Here is a 22,561-nt window from a genome sequence, read left to right on the forward strand (position 1 = left end):
ACTGTACTTCTTTGTAACTTAACGCAGCATTGGGGAGGGCAGGAGGGGAGAGGGACAGGGGAGGGTTAGCACATAGAAAGCAGAATAGTTTCATCAAACAATAGGTTCTATAACTGTTCTTACTGCTGTTTGCATTTCATATTAGTGTTGTCACATACCTTCTCTTTTACTATGTCCCCATACAATGCAAATATTGTATTTACATCTCTACTCTGAAGAACTGAAGAGATGACACCATTTTAAGTCCTGATTTTTATGCAGCTTTTTTGGTGAGACAAATCACTATGTTTAGCAACCTCTATCAAAGTCACTACTTTCTAAAGCCAGTAATTTTATTTCTTCAAAATTTTTTCCTTCCTTTACTTTGGCTAAAGGGAAACTTAGCTTCAGAAAGCATTGTAGCCACAAGACTGACCGAAAATTTYTCTGTTGTGCTCACGTAACACAGAAGTGCTGGCTGCACTGGTGCAGGTATCTGGAACTAGATACTTGGATTCYCAGCCCAACACAATCAATCAAGGCATTGTTTTGGAGCTTGCATAGTGAATACTGAGTTTTTCTGAGAAGCACAGGTAGAAAATGCTTGAAAAGYTTAAAATGAACTGTCCTTCACATACAGACAGGAAGTGTATGGAAGCTTCCACTGAATAGCCTGCATTTTTACTATGAGTAGTTTTCCAGTTATGGATATCCATCAGTTTGTGCACACACTCTGTCTTCTCTTCAGCTTCAATAGGAATTTTGCCTCTGGCATCAGCTGAAGGAACAATGGGTCTTGAAAATTGGCAGGCTAAAGGCTTAATTGCTTGTTTAAGGAAAACTGTTCACTATAAATTTAATCTGATTAGGATCAAAATTTTCTTTCAAACAATCATGTTTTGTTAGTTAAGTTTTATTGATGGTGAGCCAATTTCTTTGCCCGGAGGGTATTTTCAAAGTAATGGTTTTCATTACTCTAAAATGTATTTATATTTACCTCTGCCTAAATACAAATGAATGCTGTGTCTTTAAGGTTCTTCTTTATATCCCAGAAATGCAAATCCTAGCAAGTGTCAGATGAGCTCTAGCCATCCCCTCTTAGCAAACTCTGACACCACAAGGAAAAGGGTAGTGCTAATGCCAGATATTATTTTCAATACACAGACAGTCTTCACTAACCATAAAATCAGGTATCAATCTATAAATAGATTTTTGCTGTCAGAACCCTTAAAGTGTGTGTTAATCTAGGGTCTGCATTTTCATCAAGAGTTGAAGATTAGCATCTGTGGTGAAAGTGATGATATGATTGCATATTGAAGGATCTATCMTTTGCTTTGATACAGGTTTGCTAGGTAATCTTCAGCAAATCAGTCATCACTCCATTACGAAGGAAACAAAGGCATTTACTATTTCAGCTATACAGAGGAAAACACTAAATAGAGCAAATATGTTTCTGTATCACAGAAACAGTTACTTCAAGGCAATGCAAAGAAAAGAATGACATGTCATTCCATTCATTTGGCGTGCTGCTGACCAGCGAGAGGAAGCAGGGGATGACACAAGGAAGGGCACTGGCTGTGGGGCAGATGACTGCCAGGGCAGCTTTGGCAGGAGAGTGGCAGCCGCAGGGTTCTGCTGGCACAAGTACAGTCAGGGCTTCCACAGAACGAGCTGCTTGAGTCCAGCACAAGGCATTTCTGACAAAGCAATGTCTTGTGTAACATTCAGCTCTGGGATACATGCAAAAACTGCCCAAGTTTGTAGAGTTTGGCACATATCTCATGCCTAAATCCAAGTTATCTTCAAGAACTAGAGGTAAAGTCTCCTGAAGAGCCAATATGTCTACTACAACCCAAAAGGAGCAGGTAGCAGGGCTGCTTTGTGGCAAAGAAGTGTCATAACACCCCTCGGGCCCTTTCCTAGAAGCCAGGTCCCTCAAAACCCACTCTACTGCAGAACACAGCTGCATTTACAGCTGAACCTCATGCTGGATTGGCCCCTTAAAGGCAGGCGTGAGAATCCAGCATGGCTGGCCTTGTTAGCAAATGCTCATTATATGTTTTCCCAGCTTCCCCTGAGGATGGATATGGCCTTTACTACTTAACAGTAATCAGGCTATGGTAGAACATACACAAATGGATAAGAAGTATTTTTCTGCCCTGGTGAATGTGATCAGATTACAAGGATGACAGACAATTCTCTGCCAAAGAATACAAGTAAAAGACTACACAGTTAGAAGTCTGAGCAGAGACTGGCAAAGTTTAGGAAAGAAATAAGTTGAATTAGAGGGGGAAACAATCATCTACTAATCTACCATGACTTTAAATGATCATTAAGCATAAAATCAAATATATGATACCATAAAAATCATTTTTTTAAAAAAAATCAGATTCAGAAATAAGCAATTTCACAGTGTCTCTGACACTTTGGATAGTATATTATTCATTTACCCAACAAGAAGAAAGGGAGACAGCAACTTTCCCCCATCTGAATACTGTAAGTCAGACAAAGTACACAACTTTGTTGTGCCGAACTCCTAATTCCAGTCACGACAAGGAGCCAGCTGAGCAACGTAACAGAACTGGCTGGTGCGGCACACTAGTACTGGAAACACAAACAAAGACACTCTCACCAATGGTCGATTTACTCAGATCTAGGTACAGATGAGACACAATTAAAAGAAAACAAGCACATCCAATTGCCTCTTTTAACACAAATAGCTGCTGAAAAAAAAAAAGGTTCCAGCAGAAGTATAGTGAATATGCAATATGGAAATAGTCCTATATTAAACCCCAGAGACTTGCTGGAAATATTGCTGGCCTTTAAGAAACTCAATTTTATACAAGAAAACAAAAAACCCAAATATTAACTAAATCATCTTAAAAAAAAAAAAAACATTTTTTTTTGATTGAGTGCCAGAATCAGCCAGCTCAATTATCAAAGACAAAAGAGTAATTCAGGAAGCTAACCTATAGCTCCTGCTATGTGACCAACCAGTTTCAATACAGCAACARGGAACATCGTTTAATGTACTAGTCATCGACGTGCAGTGGTAGTATTAAGCAACACACAAAAACTCCAAGACAGGCAATCGCTAGGGTGAAGCTAAGGCCACAGTCAAATCCCGGGAGTATCTGATATCTAACAAAATAGAGCATAAGCATCCATATTTCCTCTCCACTTTGAGAGGAAAACAGCYGTTCTTAAGGTTCCTTCAGGAGCTTCTGCTTTCACATCCCCACGACCAGGAATTGCCAGCAGGAGCAGCCGCTTTGCCCTGAGACCACTAGGACACGGCCACCAGCCACCTCGCCTCCTGCCTGGACCAGCTCTTTATGCCCACCAAGATGCAAAGGTGACAGCGTGTGGGTTTTAAATACTCCTAATCAACCGGGATGCCTTCTCCTCACACAAGTTAAAGCAAAACAGAACAAAGCAAAAGCACACATTTACTAAAAACAATAAGTCTATCTATTTCAARGTATAGATAAACTGCAGCTAAGAAAAAGCTCTGAAATAATAGGAAACAAATCTAAATTTGTTTTTCTTCTAATCAGTGCGACTAACAAGTCACTGGCTTCACTTTCAGCAAATGATCAGTTGATCGCAAACGGAAAAATCCAATCTCCGCAGCTCTGCGGCTCGGCTGGAGGAGCTCCCAGACGAGGCCGGGTAGCACCAGCGGCTCCGGTACCTCCCCGTCCCGCCCAGCCTCCACAGCCCCCAAGCTCGCTCAGCCCGGGCGCTCCGCAACAAGCGGCGGCTCCCAACGGTCACGCAGGCATCGCCGCCGAGGCAGTCCAGGGAAACGGCGCCCTCGCCCGGAGGGACTTCTTAAAAACAAAACCGAATTCAGACGGCGGCGGCGTTAAGGACTTCCCYGCCTCGCTACTCACCGCTTACTGCTCGCCGTCGGCGCCAGAGTCCCCTCCGTCCCCGCCGGGCTGCCGCGCCGCACCGCGGGCGGGAGCGCAGCCCTCCGCACGCGCCGGCGGCCGTTAGCGCGGCCGTTAGAGCAGCCGTTAGAGCGCTCGCGCGCGGAGGCAGAGCGGCCGTTGAAGCGRGGCGCGCTGGGGGTGGGTGGTGGGGAAGCACAGGGCACCTGCGCTGGAGAGGAGAGTCACTTATTTATAAGCTAAGGGAGAGGCAAGGCTTAAGCCTGACTAGCATGTACTGGCAAAAATATACACTGTGAAAGCATCTCACTCAGGTTGAAAAACTGTTTCCAAAGAATAATTGATGGCAGCAGAGTTGTTTGGTTTTTGTCATTAAAGAGCTCAACAGTAAATCTGTGATGCATATGCATGCTTCTAGTGTAATCTTCTCCCTTCCCCTTACAAGGACGCTGTATACCTAAGACAGCATAGAAGCAAATGCTTCTTGTGTAGGCAAATGAAATACCTAATTTAAGGTGCAAAAGGCAAATCTACTGCTTTAAGGGGTTGTAAATCTTATCCTAAATTTATTTGCAACAAAAAAATGATCAAATTGACAAGCTATGTAAGAGTCACTTAAAAAAAAAAAAACACTTTTTAAAGGATTAACTCCATTTGGACTTTCAACAGTATAGCTACTGTTACAACTCAGTTTAGAGATGTTGAACCCATACAGCTGCTGTCTCCCTATCCTCAGCTAGGGCAAGCTCACTATTTAATTCACAGCTAATTTTCTAGTTTTACAAATTTATATAAGGACTTACAGCACTAGCTCTTTAGAGTGGAATTAATTCTGTCGAAAATTCTTTCATTGGACCACTTTTTAGAAGGAAGGAAAACTCACAGCACACATTGAACACCACAACACTGTATATAGTCTCCATGCTACTGAAGACAGTTCCATGCAACTGAAGAGTTACAACATCTTAATTATTTCAGACGGGCAATTTAAAGGTGTTAAAGCTGTTACTGTTAGTAACAAATCCCATGTCAGTAGCTTAGATCCCTGCTGGTGAACATGAAATGGAACCATTTGCCATTAGTAAAGAGGGTCTGGCCTATGCTTCCTCTAGCTGGAGCAAACGCTGCAGACTTGCTGCTCACACAGTGGTAGCTGCAGCAGCACTTCCAATGTCAGCAACAGCAGCAGTAAACTTGCTGCATTTCCCGTGCCCAAAGAACAGTAGTAGTCATACACATGTACATAGTTTTCCCTTCAGGTTTCAAACATGCAAGTCCCTTASAGGCAAAAGAAGAAAACCAGCCCTTTCATTTTTTTTTGAATTAAAACAGTTTAGAGAGGGCCCATTTTTCCTACTACCAGTTTACAGCTCTTCTAAAGCAGCAGAGGATTTAGAATGTTATACACCATACTAAACTAAGACTTTATTAGAGAGTGTTGTCAAAGCTCAGTAAATCAAGCCTAGCTAAAGCACTTGATCTGCTATGCGTTAGGACACTAAATAACTATGAGATTTCAATTAAGGAAAATAAGCAAGTATTTTTGGTTTTACCATTTCAATTTTAATACAATTCCAAAAAAGGTAAATGTTATGCATGGCAATGTTTATTAAACAATCACATTTCATTTAAGCATTAAAATGTAGCAGTCTGGAAAAGCTGCCAGAAACAAAGTTTGGCTTCAGAAAAGGCAGTTATGAAATTACTTCCAATAAAATTCAAATACACCCTTCTTGTCTGTTGATTAGTTGAATGCTTTAGACCGAAAGGAATGAAAGTGCAAGTCAGCTGAATGTTACTTTTAAAATAAGTAAAGTCTTAGTGTCCTACAAGTAATTAGTGAAAAGCCTCACCTTGATCTTCATGGYAAGGGAAAAAATTTCCAATTTCTATACAATTAAAATTTCCTGTATCACATTTAAGATGATGTAACATTATAAAAACAAAATTCATTTCAGAATATAACTGCAGTATTCAGCCTACCACGGGCATGTACTCTTCCTATCTCCCCCCCTTTTCTTAAAGATCTAATTTGCTTGACATGAGATGACATGAGATACATTCTCACTGCTAAACTGGAAACTTACGTGGAACAACAGAGTTTGAACCACTTACAGGAACATGTTCCAGATTACGGTAACTTACTCGTAAAGACTCATTTTGCAGGAAAACCTAAGACTCATTGCAGTATTCTGTTTCTGCTGATACGCTCTCAGGAAAGTGGCTCATCACAAAGTAATTGCTAAAGAGTAACTTGTAGCTTTGTCTTTTCAAAAAACATCTTTATACATCTTTAACAGAGAAGAAATCTCATAAATAAATGGATAAAGGTTGATTGACCACATTTAATACACAGACGAATTTTAAGCATATAAAAATGAATGGGTATTTCTAGATTCAAAACAATGAGTCAATAGCAGTTCAAAATGAGGGTACCTTTTTGGGTCCTAACTCACTTGATAATCGCCTCATATACATAGGTATCTGAAAATCACTGTGATCACCTTTCTATAAAGGCTCTACATCAGCAATTTTCACGTTGTTCTTGTAAAGAAGAGCTTTTAAAATATTGTGGAAACATGTTCTTATATGTGGGTGTTGCTGCTCAAAACTGAACAGTTTTTTGACAGCCAGACAACCATTATAATTTTCCAAAAGCAAAGCAGCTTTTAAGTATAATAAACAACTGATCATTTCGCTATGATTAATTTAGACCTCAATTGGTAACTTGTAGAATGACACTTTCAAACTGTGCAATACAAAATAATGTAGCCAACAGTAACATACAGGTACACCATTTAATATTTATTATATGCATTTTATATACATTATTTTTCAACAGCTGTACTTTTGCTATGTGGTACAATCTTAAAAATTTGCTGATTCATAGTTTGTAAAACAGAAACCTTACAAAACTCATCAAAACTCGCAAACTGATCAGAAAAGTTTTGTGGAAGACTAGAAAAAATACTTTATTGTATTAATCATGCATTACACAAACAAAATCTTTAGTTACACCATAAACTGAAGCACATCTGAAAATAAAATAAAAGCAGGGAATAACTAGTCCAAACACAGCAGATTTATGAATCTTGAATCAACTACTTTTGTATTCTATTTGAAACGCAAATAAAAATATTTTTCACTCCAAAAGTTCTGAAACAAGATTGTTTTTTGGAATCAACTCCACTCCAGTACTTAACCAGAGGAAAACCAGAAATTCTTGGTTTGCGACTTTAGAATTATGAAATGTCCCATTTTCGTCTATTTTAGACTGTTCAAAGAGTGCCATAATAGATATACAGGGCCCTTTAGCACACTACATAAAAGGATATAAAGACCAACAAAAAGTGAAATAAATAACAATAGGCCATTAGCAAGATGGGTAATCCTTGATAAATAAACTCGTAAATACAGTAAGATGTACAAAATATCACATAGTGATAGGATGCCAAGGTTAATTTTTTTTTTTTTTATTTTTAAGAGTTCATCGGGGGTGATAACCCCTCTGTGTTTCACTTGAACACGCTTTACAGTCCTTTATTTATGAAGACAGTTATGCGATGATGATGAATTAGCATCCTTATGCAAGGACTTAGCTGAGCTGTATTAGGCAAAAGAAGGGAAGAGTGTGGTTACACGGCAGCGGGTCAGTGAGATCTCTGTGTTTTAGGGTTCTATAATGCAGAAAAACATTATCAATACAATCTTGAGCACTGTTGTGACAGGCTAAATATATAAAAAGACTTATAAAAACTAGAATTTTATCCAAACATTTTGTGCAACTAATGCTAAAATATTTTAAGTTAAATTTCCTTTTCTTTAAAGCAAAATAAAAGTTTAAAAGGGGAATCTGTGGCATTCAACTGATAAACAGAAGATTACTAAGAGATGAAAAGAAAGCTACTCTTGGAGCTCACTTCCCCCCACAAGAGCACCACATTCCTAACCCTAAGGCAGCACACAGAGTCCAAAATAAAAGTCTTTTGTAAGATCAGACTCCACGTTTGCTTAAAGACACCTAAAGAACAGACATACGCTCAGTTCATATCCAGTCAAGGCTACAAATACTGTTTTTCTTTTTTTTTTTCTTTTTTTTTCTTTGTTTTTAATTTGCCCCTCCCCCCCAAATCTCCCCCCCAAATACAGTAATTACAGTTAAATGAATGAGCCTGACGTTATTCGAGATGTGGTGACTTTTCACCAACTTAAACCTGCCCCACATAAGAGCCTTCACCCAGGCAGATCAGATGTAGTGTCTTATTGGTAACCTTATCATTGATGGCAGTGACGCATTCCCTCTTTTTTGTCCAAACAGACCTGCTATTATGCTGCAGGCTTGTTTTGTTATGTCACACAAACACTTTGGCAAGGGCATCAGCTCCTGCACTGGCAATATATGCTTTTGATGGATGAAATGCTACATCGTAAATGGATTCATCCAGCTTTTTCCTATGAGCTGTTATTTCTTGCACACATGTCTTGCTGTCCAAATTCCATAATCTAATGGAACAATCATGGCCTGTTCAAAGAGTAGGAGGGAAAAAAAGGCAAAATTAGTTTTGTTTTTTTTTTTTTTTTTTAAGATACATGAATGCATTTTTAAAGCAAAATCTATACAGAATACAGGAAAAAAATAAAGAAGAAAAACACAAAACCCTTACTTCCAGACATTAAATAGATTCCATTAGGATCTACAGCTAGACTTGTGACAGCATCCAGGTGCGCAACCATAGAATGGATCATTTTACCTAAAAGCAAAATAAATAGTGAATTTCCTGGGAAGAACAATTTAAAAATAATATTCACATTCAACGTGCAATGGAATATAGAATAACATAGATATTTAGATTCCAAGGATATTCAAATGCTACAACTCTATAATAAATTATTAAGTTTCAACTGTGGGCTCCTGTATAAACATACAAATGACATAGCTTTGAAAAAGGCCTTCACATTATAAACACTCTTAATCCAAGCAGCACTTCACTGTAGCAAGAGCACGAGGATTGATCCTAAAATAACTGGGCAATGGCATATCCATTAAAGGTCCCAGGCTCTGCCCACTAGATTGCAGTGTTGACAAGTTTCATAAAAACAGATTTACTGAGTGGTATCAAAGGTCCAAATTAACTTAGGATTGGTGAGAGAGCAGCGATTAGTGAATGARCAGGGCAGAAAATAAAAGCACAGTAACTGATACCTAGCTAAAATATTCTCCACCTTCTAATAATTTACAGTTCAATTCTTTCCTGAACAAGAGGGTGCTGTCTTCATTCATTTGCTCTTAATGTACTTATTTTCAATGATCTTTCTCATTTTTTCCTGTAACCTATGCTACTCCTTTGCACCTATACTACTCTTTATGACAATGGGTTCCAACGCTTAACTGCTCCTTATCTGAAGAACCACCTCTTGCTGCTTTTGAGTCTGTCACCTGCTGGGGGTGTCACCTGAACCTCAGGTCTAATGCTGGAAAACACAGCTAGTAACAAATGTTATAAAACTATGACCAACATCATCTTGGTTGTATTTTTTTCTTAAGAATCGTGTGTTTAGTCATTCCTCCTCTAGAAGCCACTGAAGATTTTTTTTTTTTTTTTTTTAAACTTTACTCTGAACCATTTGGATGGGACTGTATTTTTAATCCAAAGGGCACGCATGTGGAAATACCCAGAATTCATACAAAGGCATTAACAATGATTCTTCTGTTTAGTCCTTTATTCCCTCCTAACATTCACATTAATTTTCCTTACCCGCACTCTTAACAGACATTTTCTTCCTTTTCTTAAAGCTCCAAGGTCTTGTCTTAAGTTGGAACAGCAGGCTCAGTGTTTATGAAGTTTCTTTTTTTTCCCCACCTATGCACTGATTACATGTACCTACTCTGAATTAAATTTAAAAATTCTCAGTCTATTAAAATCCACAAATCTTCACAGTCAGCCTTCACCTTCACTATCCCGACTTAAGGAACATAAGTCAACTGCCAGCATAGTATATCCTCTCCAGTATATTGAATAGCATCCACTACGGATTAGTCCAGGACCCTAATCTACTACTGATCTATCCAGGGTAATTATTATTTATTACCAAAAAGGCACTGGTAATAAGTTTTAAAGACTTCAAAGTGGTCACAATCCAAATGYACACACATGTAAGGCAGGTGAGAAGTGATAAAATAGTACCTGGCTTTTTTACTAAATAAATGAAATGCYTAGAACATAGGCTGGTGCAGGTGTTCTTACTAAGTACTTAAATACTTTAATAAACGTTGCTAGCATAACATGCAGGAGATGACCCATGAAAACAGAAAGCTCATGTTCTTAATATTCCAACTTTTTGTTGTGATAGGCTGTGTACTTTTTCCTAAGGACTTGATTCAGCTTCTCTTTTCTAGAGCTGCTTCTRTTTTACAAATTTAATTAGTTGCTCAAGTTTAACATGAGCTTCTATGACTAAAATGAATTGAAGGCCATTCTTTACCCAAACAGGTAACMTGAAATGGTCTTTCCTACTGACAGTTGAAAACATAACTGATACATACTTAAAGAGTTAAAAGAATGGAAATTGTGAAGGCCAGAAAAGAAAGTCAGATTTTTTTTGTAAATTAGGACTTGTGTAATTTAAGAACTGTCCCTCATAATCATCTTTGCTTGTTTTGAGAGTCGATTTTCTGGCAGAAAAGAATTGCAAGTGGTACCAYTGTTTCATGTAAAAGGTATCGAAGAAGTTTGTATCTTACAGATATGAAAAGTTCTTTCATGTAAAACTACAGCAATAAATCAAAGTCTTGACCAACAGTAAGTTTTGAACAATGGATTTTCCCTGTGACCATTCAGATTTTCTTTAAATATATTTATTTCTTTACATATTTATTCTGAACATGCAAATTATGTTCATTAGCCTTACCTGTTTTGTTATCAAAAAATTTGATGTGTCTATCCTCATGAGCTGTAATAGTCACAGGAAGCGTGGGATGACTTACTACCCTGTTAATATGGTTATTTGATTGTACACCTGAAAGTAAACAAACATGGATTTTTATCCATCGTAAAGGAAAGGTAAAATGTCAAAATATCTATCAATACACTTTGGCTTACTACATTAGCTAAAATTTCCTTAAAAAGCACTTTAATTATATAAATAAAATTTGGATAAATGTACCTCACCTAAGACAGCTATTTACTTCACTTACCAGATTCTATCTGTGATGAAAGCATTACAACAGATTGCGATGTTTCTAAATCATAAATGACTGTGCTGCCAGTGTTAAAAGATGTAACCATATGCGCAGGATCACAACCTATAAAGTCAACCGATGTAGGTATTCCATGCTCTAAAAAGGGGGGAGAAAAAAAGCTTTAGAAGAAAAGAACACTTTTGGAATTCTTAACAGGCTTTAAGTATTTTTATACTTCTGCATTACTGAAGAAATTAGCTACACCTTTTAGAGTCAAGCTGCAACACCAGGACTGTCCTTTCTATAAGATTTTTACATTTAGTACTGTTACCAAGTTTTGAGACTCTTCCTCCGCTGCATCCTAACAGTTTTTCAAAACAAAAGCTTAACTGCAAAAGCTTACCTTTCTCTCCATTGTAAGTGCAAATACAGGGCATTTTTTCTGGTGGATTCCATAATCTAATAGTGCCATCTGCTGAACAAGATAGTAAGTGATTCTTTATACCGCTGTAAGCAAGACCCCACACTGCATCTGTGTGAGCAATTAATGTGCCAGCTAGAACGTTTGGCTCTGGAAAGAGAGGTTAAAAAGTAAAATCTTAATGAAGAAACCTTAAATTAGTATTTCTTATATTGAGGTATAAATTAAGTATGACATAAAGCATTTCACATACATTAGAATATTCATTATTTGCCTACCATTGTGACCATCTGGGACCTAACAATCAGTTAATTGTAACCCCCTATCCTTAAATACCACCAGGAGGGGGAAAAAAAAAAAAAAAAAAAAACCCACACCCACACCCCACACAACACCATCAAAACATTCAGTGTCAATGAGAATTCCGGAGCAAACAGAATGCAAATATAACTTGGATCCAACACACATACTTCTGCATTAACTTGCTTTATTTAAATATAATATCTTTAATTCCCAAACAGAATGGTTTACTACAATGCAAATTTTAAACAGGCCATCAGTTAATGAACATTATTGTCATATTATTCCCCAGAATTGTTTTAGAGAACATAACAGTTCCACTGGCACAGACCTAGCCACAATGATGAATTAAGATGCCAACATTTATTTAGTTTGCTGACAAGTCAAATCTGCAGACTGACAACTCTGCCATCATCTGCTGAAATKACATTAAAAAAGACGCTCACTCCCAAAATGATAACTCCCCCAAACCAACCAAAATTAAGTTAGAGCACACATTATTTGCAAAGATACAGTGTGTCCCAGGGTGGTTCCAAGAGGCACTTGCTTCCTCCCTCCAAATGTACCATCCTAAAGATGCCTAGGGAGGGCCTTTCCTCTACAGCTGATTCCTCCTAAAGCAGCTTCCCATGTTTCAGAGCTACTAAAACACTGATGCCTCCTGCTGTTAGTTCTCAGCATATTCTGCTGACACAAAGCCATGCTCAAAAGCTTTCAAGCACCCTAAGAGGAAAGTGAGATCCCTCTGGTGGAGCATGAAACACACCTTTGCTTTCAAAAGGTTTTTTTCAAGTGTTAAAGACACTTACCATAGGTATCATATGGGTCCACATTAGGGCTAGGCATATTCCACCACTGAATGGTGGCATCCACACCACCACTAAAACACTGTTCTCCATTAGAACTAATTGCCAATGACAATACAGGTCCACTATGGAGAGGCAGAGAGAAAAAACAGTTTAGTGATATTCAGAATATTTCAGAATATTTCAGAATATTTAAGGTTGGAAGGGACCTCTACAGATCATCTAGTCCAACCTTCCTGCTCAAGCAGGCACACCTAGAGCATGTGGCACAGGGTGGCATCCAAGCGGGTTTTGAAGACCTCAAATATTCCCTACAGCATAGCAGGAAAAAGCTGACTATCTACTTTGAAAATAAACCAATAAAACAAATCAGTATTGTTTCTCTGAAAACAATTTCACCTTCTAAGAATAGTGTGAAAAATTCTAAATCCCTTTCACAATTTCATTAAACAGCAAAGAAACTTTTAAATTCTAGAGACATAATTGCTCTAAGATCTTAATGACTCAGTAAGTCATATAAATTTGTATTAAAGTATTCATAACACATCTAACAAATAACCCAAATTCATGCAATTCAAAGAATGCAAAAGAGAGACTACTGGTTGAATAGTGCACCACCACTCTGCATTCAGCCAGTGTGCTTTCCCCTCAGACAAATGCATCGGTATTTTCATTTCCGAGACTGCTACATAAAAATATCTATTAAATGTCACCATTTTCATCTCCTTAAATAAACTATTTAAGGCTGCTTTACAGACTGTACATAAAACCACAGTCTTCCAGACATGGGTTTTACTCAGTTATTTCTGAGTAYGATCTTCTACAAACTCTCCTTCCCACATTTCCCCATTTCCTATTCTTGTTCTATCATGGACTGTGCATTTCATTACAGAGGTTCAGTAACTATTTGTTTTTATTAAGTATCACAGACTTTGCCTATATGATTGAGAAAATATAACAGATTTCTGCCTTTTAAGTAGAGGTGTTGCAGAGGTGCTGCATGAAACCATGAGATGGAGTAATTCATTTACCAAGCATTAATTCCATCAAACACTTACATGTGGGCCCTAAATGTGTAGATGGGTTCTACATCTAATGAGGCACTCCTAGAAAAGAAAGAGGAAAAGTCTTTATATTTCAGGTTGGTGGGAGGGTGGGAAGACATGCAAAAAAGCCTAGTGAAAAACTCTAAAGCTTAAGAGCTTAAACAACTGCAGAGGCACTGCTGGTAAACCTGGGCTCTTACTTTTTGGCAGGAACCGTTTTCTGCAAATTCCAAAGTTTTAGAGTATGGTCCTCAGAGGCTGTAACCAGCACAGGCTCTACAGGATGAAAAGCTAATGCCCGCACTCCATCGAAATGACTGCGTAGCGTGTACTTAGGGTTCCACGTCTTCCGGAAGGCATCTTTATTAGCTGGCAGCTTTGAAAAGAAAAAAAGAAAAAAGGAGTATTTTTACCTTGTTTTTAAAAATATTTATAAAATACGCAAACATTATAAATATTTAAAATATAAAAATACTACTTATACTACTTAAAAGTAGTACTTATACTACTTAAAAGTAGTATAAGAGCAAAATATACTTTTTTGATATAGCTAACACACAAACTTGAAAGTTGCACTTGTCTATATGTATCTCTGTAAGGCAAAGTAGGCTGCAAGTTATTTTTTTCCCTCCTCTCCCTATTGTTACAGTTTCTTTTGCTCCAAAGTAAAATCGAATTAGATGATGGATATACAAACATACAACTATCAAAAGCACATTTATCATTTAACGATAACAAAAATAATCTTCAAGTTATCATTATCAGATGAAGATGAAATCTTCTGTATCTAGCTAAAAACTTGACATTGTTTAACTGCCAGAACTTAGGACTATATATTTTTTTCATTTGATATTACAGCTTATGTGAAGATCCAAAATATACATGTACTCTGCTCTTAGGTGAAATCCCTCTCCGGGGCTGAACTACCTTTACTCATTCAAACCAAACTGAACTCTATCCAAACATACATAAAAGATCAAACAATAAAATTCAAAGTTCAAAATTACAAATGTTTGGAGAGTTTCTACTTCTGTAGACAGGTCTTATTTCTAACCTTGTAAGTGCAATCTTCGCCAAACTGAGATCAAACAAGAGAAGTTTAGATGTATAAACTAGGGTTTTATGTATAAACTAGTTTTTTTTTTCTTTTAAATATCAAGCAACAGATTTCTTTAGAGTTTGTTGCCAGTCTTCTCTCCAGAGTAGCCTAATTACTGTAGGATTTTTGATTTAAAATTAGACTGTGAATGATATTTAAACTTCATAGGTAGAAGAATCATTTTTTTTTTTTGTTTCAGCCAGTGCAGAAGGATTCTAGAAATAAGCATTAAAATTTAAACATGCTGCCTTGAATGGAGTCTCTAATTCACCTCCCTCAGTTTAGAATGGATAAAGATAGAAAAATAGTTCATTTTTTTTCCTAACAGAATTTCTCCACATTTTTAGAATGTATTAATCCACCAGCTAACCCACATTGCCATATGTCCCAGGTTAGAGAGGAACTGATTCTTTGGATGCAATGAGCATCTACATCACAGACTTCAGTTACAGCCATGAYGGACAATCGTTCAAAAAAAGCTCAAAAATTGTTTTTAATACAGCAGTTGCAATGATAATTGAAACTTAGCAGCTGAATGTTAATCCGGTAAAACATAAGGTAGAATTCAGATTTTCACAGCCACTGTCAAAAGTCTCAATATTTTTGTTCCTGCCATCTCTCAATTTCTAAAACTTCAACTTCCTGTCTTAAAGATGCACTGTCCTGATCTCTCATTTAAAGCTTTTTGATAAAGTAAAGATCTTAAGGAGCTGAATACCAAAGTGCTTACAAAAACAAGATACGTTACCTATCTTAACTATGACTTTACAGTTTTGAGGATTTTAAAATATACTTGAAAATGGTGTTTCTTTTAGAAACCACCACAACGTACAGTGTGTTAGAAATCTAGTTACACACTGCAGCATAATTTGCTTTGGTTTAATGCATACAATCATCATTCTAATGCAGCTTTCTAATTCCTATTACCGTCAGCAAAGCCACCAAGGTAACTTCTCAGAAGTTATAAGGAACCCAATTCCCTTCCCGAACCTCTCCCCTGCTTTTTTCATCTAGCCCCCCTAAAAGCAACAGTCAAAGGTCAGTAGCTCCTTCTCTCTTTTTTTTTTCCTAAGCTTCTACATGATAACAAAAGAAGACTAAGAGGTACCAGCGGAAACACTGATCCCAATCCCTTTATCACCAAACAGCCAAATATTAGATGCTTGTAACACAGCATCAACAAAACAACAGAAAGTATTAAAACATTTGCAACCTAAAGCTTTCCTTAGTCCAGGACACAAAAACACTTCAAATTCTCCTCCCTCTGCAAATCCATATAGATGTCACCTAAACTTAGAGCAAAATAAAAAGTCATCACCCTAAACCTTAGCATAATACAGCACAAGAAAACGCAGAGGAGATGAGAGGGGCTGCCTGCAACACACCAGCCTCAGCAAGGGCCTGTTGGATGCAAACACTCAACTAGGTCTATAGGTCGGACAGCACTCCACACAACTTGCAAACACTTACAGCTTACACTTGCCTAACCAAACCTGAAATATAAATATCGCTTCCTCCTCTTYGTCTCTCTGCATGGGGTACAGCGAAGGAGCCCACCTATTCATTATGCCTCACAAACCACCAGGGAAGCAGGCTGAGGAAACTGCACTTGAAGGCAAAGCGGAGAGACCCACACGGAAGAGGCTTCCCTGAGCGCAGCCTCTCTCTTCTCCCAGCTAAAACAACTGATCCCAASAAACACACGAAATAAGAAAGCAGTAATTAGTAACAATAATTTAATGCCTTTCAATGCAACCTAATTAATTACTAGTATCGTGACTTTAAGGAGTTTGGGATTTTTTTAGATTCTCTCCAAGACAAGCACCTTAGATGAGGCCTTTCACTTTCAGAGCTGCTCTAAGTTTCACTGCAGAGTCCAGAGAAGGCAGCTGCACAGCCCTAGAATGAAACATGCAAGCTGCAGTATTTGATTTATTAGTGTTTGTCCTCAGGGTGCCAAGAGTTACATGCACTGAGACAAAGACCTAGATATAGATAGAGACGTGACTCTAGATGGCTGTACTGTACGGAGTACAGGATCTTCTATTAAACAACTGGGATTGTGGAACCCTCATACATTAGATTATTCCCATACACTACAAGTGTACTGTTCAATCACAATTTAAGTTCTCTTTAAACTGCAGTATCCTTTCCCRTGCACACCTTCTTCTGCCTCTTCAGAATGTAACACTCAGCAAGAAGCAATGCATAAAGAGCACTGGAACTCTGCTTTTTTGGGTTTATTTTATTTAGTTAGTTTTGGTTCAAAGTTAAAATATTTGAAGGGCATGAAACTACTGCCAACAAACCATAAACAGCGAGAATTTTAAATGGCTTGTTTAGAGGAGAAGATTAWCATGAGCTACTCATCTGCAGGCTTGCTGGAAATGGTCGTGACTTTAGCTAAGCTTGTAGGAGCATGAGACTAAATGGCTCTACCAGTACTGTCCCACAGGCAAGAACAGAGCAAGGGCCTAACTACACTTCAGAGATACTGGCAGGTAGATACAGCTTAAGAAGTTGCACGTGCTGAAGCCATCTGAGCTATGAATTTCAGTCTCTTCAGCTCCACAACAGGATAAAAATCAACCTCTTTTTAAATTACCAATTAACTRCTACTGTTTGGTGAAAGAGCAGAATGGCCCAGGCAAAGATGACAAACGTCATATTCATTACGTATTCCTATCCTCCACTTCCTGTATCAGCCAGATRCTAATGCAGGAGATACTCTCTCTCTTCACCCTTGCCCAAGCTGTAATTAAAAGCCTTTAATGAAGGGTCTTAATAAGAGATTTTGAAAGTCCAATTACCTGCAAGCAACCAAATTATTCACATCTACAGGATCACTTGACCCCTTCAAAGAGCTCTAAGAAATTTGAGACACAAATCCCTTATCAACTCAAGCAGTATTTCATACCTGCATATTGATCATTTCATTCTCTAAGTTTCCCAGGAGTGCAGGCAACTTTTCTCTCTGGATGAAATCTGAAGCTCTGTGCTACACAGCTCTTTGCAGATACAAACTGAGTTGTCAGCTCTGATACAAATATCTCCAGCTCTCTCATGTACAGTTTTATCAGCTGGTGTCAATGAAATCATTGGTTATAATACTTCCTGACTTTGCTTTTGCTCAGCTGTAAAACGTCATTTTCTTAGAATAAACAAAATGCTACACATTTTTATGTAGAAGCTGTACTTCACAGAAGAGAAAAATACATATTGCAAATTTGCAGTGATGTAGCTGACTAGGACATTTGCCTCAAAATCAGTCTTGCTTCTGAAAGTCTCTCCAAGGTTCTGAAGCCTGGGACGGGACAGACACCCCTGTTGCAAAAACCCCTGTGACCTAACCCCACAGTCGCAACTGCCTCTGCTGAACGTTTCCTACTTCATTTTGTCCCATGCGTCTCATTCACCATTAGCACAAGAGGAATAACACCTAAAAAAGGTCAACTGAAAAGTTAGGGAATTTGACCTGGGATTTTAAATTGCTTAAAAAGTTAAACATTTTTCCTCACACAATCAGCATTAAGTTAAACTTTGCTTAATTAGTAGATGAAGACACAAATAGCACTTCAAATTAGCCATGAAACACTATATGAGGAAATTGGTTCGATTTCCTAATTCCCATTGGAACTTACTAAAGGACAAGAGCATTGGCTTGCCACTGATTCTGGATGCTTCRAATTTAAGCTGCATTAGAGCATTTTACCTCATTGAGGTTACTGAATAAACTTTCTTGCAAATTTCACTTGCTCATAGTTATCAGTAAAACTTCACAAAGCATAGTGATAATTTCCTAAAACACTGCACAAGATTCTGTGATTTCCTGTGATAAATAAGCAAGTTTGATACATTTCATCTGTAACTGCACAAGAGATTTAGCTGGACAGAAGGCAAAATCCTAAGCTAAGATACAAAATAAGAATGAAACTGAACTCTGTCATAAAATTCTTATCTATTTTTTCAAAAATCATTATATCATTTGAAATGAGACAGGCACTCTGACCTTTCTTGTTAACACCACTACATATCCATATATTTTGAAACATAGGGAAACAGTTTTTCCATTTTATAATACTCCAAATGTATGTATGGAAGCACTTAAAGAAAAAAATCATTAATTTTTATACAATCCAATAGAAGTTACAGTTAATGTTTAAGTTTGTTATTTGGGGGAAAATAAATGTGCAGTRTGACACTATAAATGAGAAACGTAAGCGTAAACACTTCACTACAGTAATTAATACTTCTACAAGTTACAAACACCGAATGACTATTACACTTAAATAAAAGGTGTGTAAGTCTGTGCACTTCAAGACTCTGGAATTAATTTTTCTTTTTGCAGGTTCTAAAAGAAACTAAGAAAACTTCACAAGTAATGGTTCCCAATGCAAACACAACGTATCCAACTTGAACAGTTAAAAACAAAACACACTGAGGTATCTTTCAAACAAAAGTCAAAAGAAATTTAAAATACGCAACATGCAAGACTTACCTGAACACTTCCCTAACCAGGCACTGAACATTATTATCTAATGAGAAAACTCATAATAAAAGCACTACTAGTAGTGACAGTGAAAAATTGTACAAAGAATCTCTCAATACCCCAGATTAGAATAAAAATACAYCCCCAAAAGTTTATATCTGAAATGCACTATAATATATAGTCTGCACTGTTAACAGTATTTAAATACAAAGTGGAAAGCAAAGAAATAATATCAATATCTGTGCTTTGTGGCATGTCTTGCAACATTCCATTTCAGTGTGTAGTTACCTTTTTAAAAAATACAACAAACACACCTCATGCTAAGAAATCAATATGCATTTAAGTCACAATACAACCCCCCAGGGAACAAATCTAAACAAAATTACTGAAGTAGAAAATAAACAGGTTGATGRCTTAATTCTTATTAACCAAATTACTAAACACACTGAGTAAGGTGCTCCCTCCTCCTCCCAAACAACAGTTTTTAATACTAAACCTCTGTCCTCCATCAATGTACCCATCAATGTGGAGGGTGGAGGGAAAGGGGACCCAACTATCACAGATTCAACTGCATAAAGAATTTTAAAATAAAATTGCACTTACATCATAACTATAGTCTGCATCATTTGTAACTGTCAAGTCTGCAAGGTCTCCAAGGCCCAGAACACTTAACAAAACATCATCAGAACCCATAATAAATGACTTGCCTCCTCCAGATGGAAACGTTATTGGCTCAGCTACAAAGAACAAAACAGTTTCTTTAAGTCTCAATATAGTAATTCAAACTTTGATGAAAAACTGCATTATTCATCACTTAATAACAAAGCAGAATTTAAAACTTATGCACTATATATTGYCCCAACTAAAAAAAGAAAAAAAGCATGACTAATGACTACACGCACACATGTGCAAACACACACACAATAAATACACAATTGTTACACTTTGTCATTTGATTTCAACATATTTTACACTGAACCRATTTTAGACATGCAAAAGTGTCACAAGAATCAAGTGACCTCATGGACAGCACTCTGCAGTGACACAGAAAGCCTAAGTCGCAGATCTCAAAGCACCTCATTCACTACACCATGCTGTCTCCCATCTGCAAATAATTCTCTGCGCTTTAATGAAACATCTTTGCACGAGGAAGTGTTTTTATCTCTTAGGCTAAAAGACCTTTGGAAAAAAATCTCTATTACAGTTTTTGAGATAAAAGAAATACAAACAAAAATCCCTCCACTTTTTATAAAATCTTTTTCTATTTTTTTTTGGGGGGGGAGGGGGGGGGCATAATTTTGAATTCTAAATGTTTAAAATATATTCAATTGACATTTATCTTAGATAGCTGTATCTTCCCAAAACTGAATGGTAACATTTTAATTAATTCTCATTTAGTGTATAATAAATAAAAATGCCATGTAAGCATTCCTTCTGAATGCACACCTGAATAATGAAGTTTCAAACATTCACCCATAGTCTTTACATGCTTCAATAATCCTGTATACCTCTCCCTTCTCTATCTACAAATAATAACTTATCAGTGAAGTACCAAAAAAAGGGCTCAACTATCTTAATATTTTGGTGTACTGTCGAAATCTCCCATTTATAAATATTCTTTTTTATGTAGAAATTGGGACATTTGATAGCCAGAGTTAAAGTACTTGGTCTAAGCATTAACTTTAGTTAGGCAGGAACATCTCAGAAATACTTAGACTTAATAAAGTCTTGTTTGACTTTTTTTTTTTTTTTTAAATAACACTATTAAACTTTTTTTTCATTTAGATTTCACTGTTTCACAATACAGAGTATTTTAATGCCTCCTCCTAATTCTAATCCCCTTGGAGGAAACAAAAAACAAACAAAACCCATGGAAATTAAAGCTTCCAGCTCCAAAAAATGTCCCTACCTTGTTTACCTAARGGAAAAACAAACAAGATGACTAACAATTAAAATATTCCTTTTTTGAATTTCCTTTTCCTCTATTGCACTACACCTGACACTACCTGAACGGTAACTTAATCTTGTTTGACAACAGCTGAAAGAAAAGGTGACTAAGAACAAGCRTCAAGCAGAGATGTCTGATCTCACTGCTATGGCAGAGGGGTGCAAAGAACAACCAGAGGAGCCAGATCTACAGATAAACTCCAATGCAGACAAAAGAGCATTGCTCAAGAATAAAGTAAGCCCTAATGGTTCTAAGTTACTGCACTATTACAAACACAACCTTATTAGTAGGGAGAGCATTCCCAGGAAGAATAAAGAATATTCTTCCCATAACTGACCGAAAAGAACACAGAGTCCTCTAACTTCACACAATTACCTCCTTTTAAATAAGTCATAGTCTATACAAAGGCCTAGAAACATCCAATTACGACATTAAGTTTACAGCCCAAAGTAAGCTTATGATGCTCTTACACAAATTGGCTTTTGATTTCTGTTAATATTTTACCAAGCCTTCATCATTATTATTATTTCAGAAATAACTCTTGTTCATGGAAAAATCTTATTTTTCATATATTTTCCTTTTTTAAATTTTCTTGTTTTTCTTGTCAAGTTTTCCATATTTATGAGATGAGAGCTGAAGTTCTAAGTAYTGGTATTTTTAGTAAAATTGTCTGAAATGAACATAAAGATAAGGGACGGAGATCCATAATGTTTTAGGTAAAAGCAGAAGTTAAGTAACATCAATCAAAATCTCTCTGTACTCTCTGTAAAGAYAGTATCCAAGCATGTTTCTAGCACAGCATGCACTGTGATCCTCATAGCACTATGACTGTGTTTAAGTTTGCAACAAGTAAGTACCAAGTAAAAGACAAGTGATAGTACACGTTTGCTTGTTGGTAAAACTAACTAAAAAGACACAGCAATTAAATACTTGCTTGGACAATCCTCACCAGCATTTCCTATCRTGAAATTCCTGACACTATGGATAATTAAATTCAGGCAGCAGTATTAGTAAAGACTGAAATAGCTTTAATATCCAAACATCTACATCCACATTTGCCTCTGCTGTCTATTGTTCAAGAAAGGTCATCTTATTCCTTTTCTCTAGGAAGGCAATTCACAGAATGACAGCAGTAGCAGTCAATCTTGTACCATACATGGCTGAGCAATTAGCTATCACTGCTATTATCTGTCAAAAAAGGACAATGTCCAATAGTCCATGGATCTTCCAGAAAAAAAAGTAACAATAATAATTTTCTACAGCACGTAAGTTAGACGATCTTGTTGGAGGACTCTTCCCAAGAGAACATGCAACAGTGAAATGGAAACTCAAATGCCTTATGGTCAGTACTATTATGGAATAGCAAGTTTCTCAGCATATTTAATAAGGCATTTGAG

The 22,561-nt window shown here is 37.1% G+C and overlaps 1 protein-coding gene across 2 annotated transcripts in view; it reads right to left on the reverse strand.

The window, feature by feature from the left end:
* Window positions 1-6,912: 6,912 nt before the first annotated feature.
* The window catches only part of STRN3 (striatin 3), a 35,305-nt gene continuing 19,656 nt past the window's right edge, over window positions 6,913-22,561 (reverse strand). For both annotated transcript variants that reach the window (XM_026051716.1, XM_026051715.1), the window contains 9 exons: window positions 19,820-19,953; window positions 13,829-14,004; window positions 13,641-13,688; window positions 12,586-12,707; window positions 11,459-11,626; window positions 11,071-11,211; window positions 10,785-10,892; window positions 8,540-8,626; window positions 6,913-8,397 (listed from right to left, as the gene is read on the reverse strand). In XM_026051716.1, the coding sequence (XP_025907501.1) occupies window positions 8,228-8,397; window positions 8,540-8,626; window positions 10,785-10,892; window positions 11,071-11,211; window positions 11,459-11,626; window positions 12,586-12,707; window positions 13,641-13,688; window positions 13,829-14,004; window positions 19,820-19,953 (1,154 nt within the window). In that variant the 3' untranslated portion in view covers window positions 6,913-8,227. The remainder of the gene's footprint in view (window positions 8,398-8,539; window positions 8,627-10,784; window positions 10,893-11,070; window positions 11,212-11,458; window positions 11,627-12,585; window positions 12,708-13,640; window positions 13,689-13,828; window positions 14,005-19,819; window positions 19,954-22,561) is intronic.

Source organism: Nothoprocta perdicaria, unplaced genomic scaffold, assembly GCF_003342845.1.
Source record: "Nothoprocta perdicaria isolate Ctin4 unplaced genomic scaffold, notPer1 scaffold_8, whole genome shotgun sequence".
Classification (NCBI taxonomy): domain Eukaryota; kingdom Metazoa; phylum Chordata; class Aves; order Tinamiformes; family Tinamidae; genus Nothoprocta; species Nothoprocta perdicaria.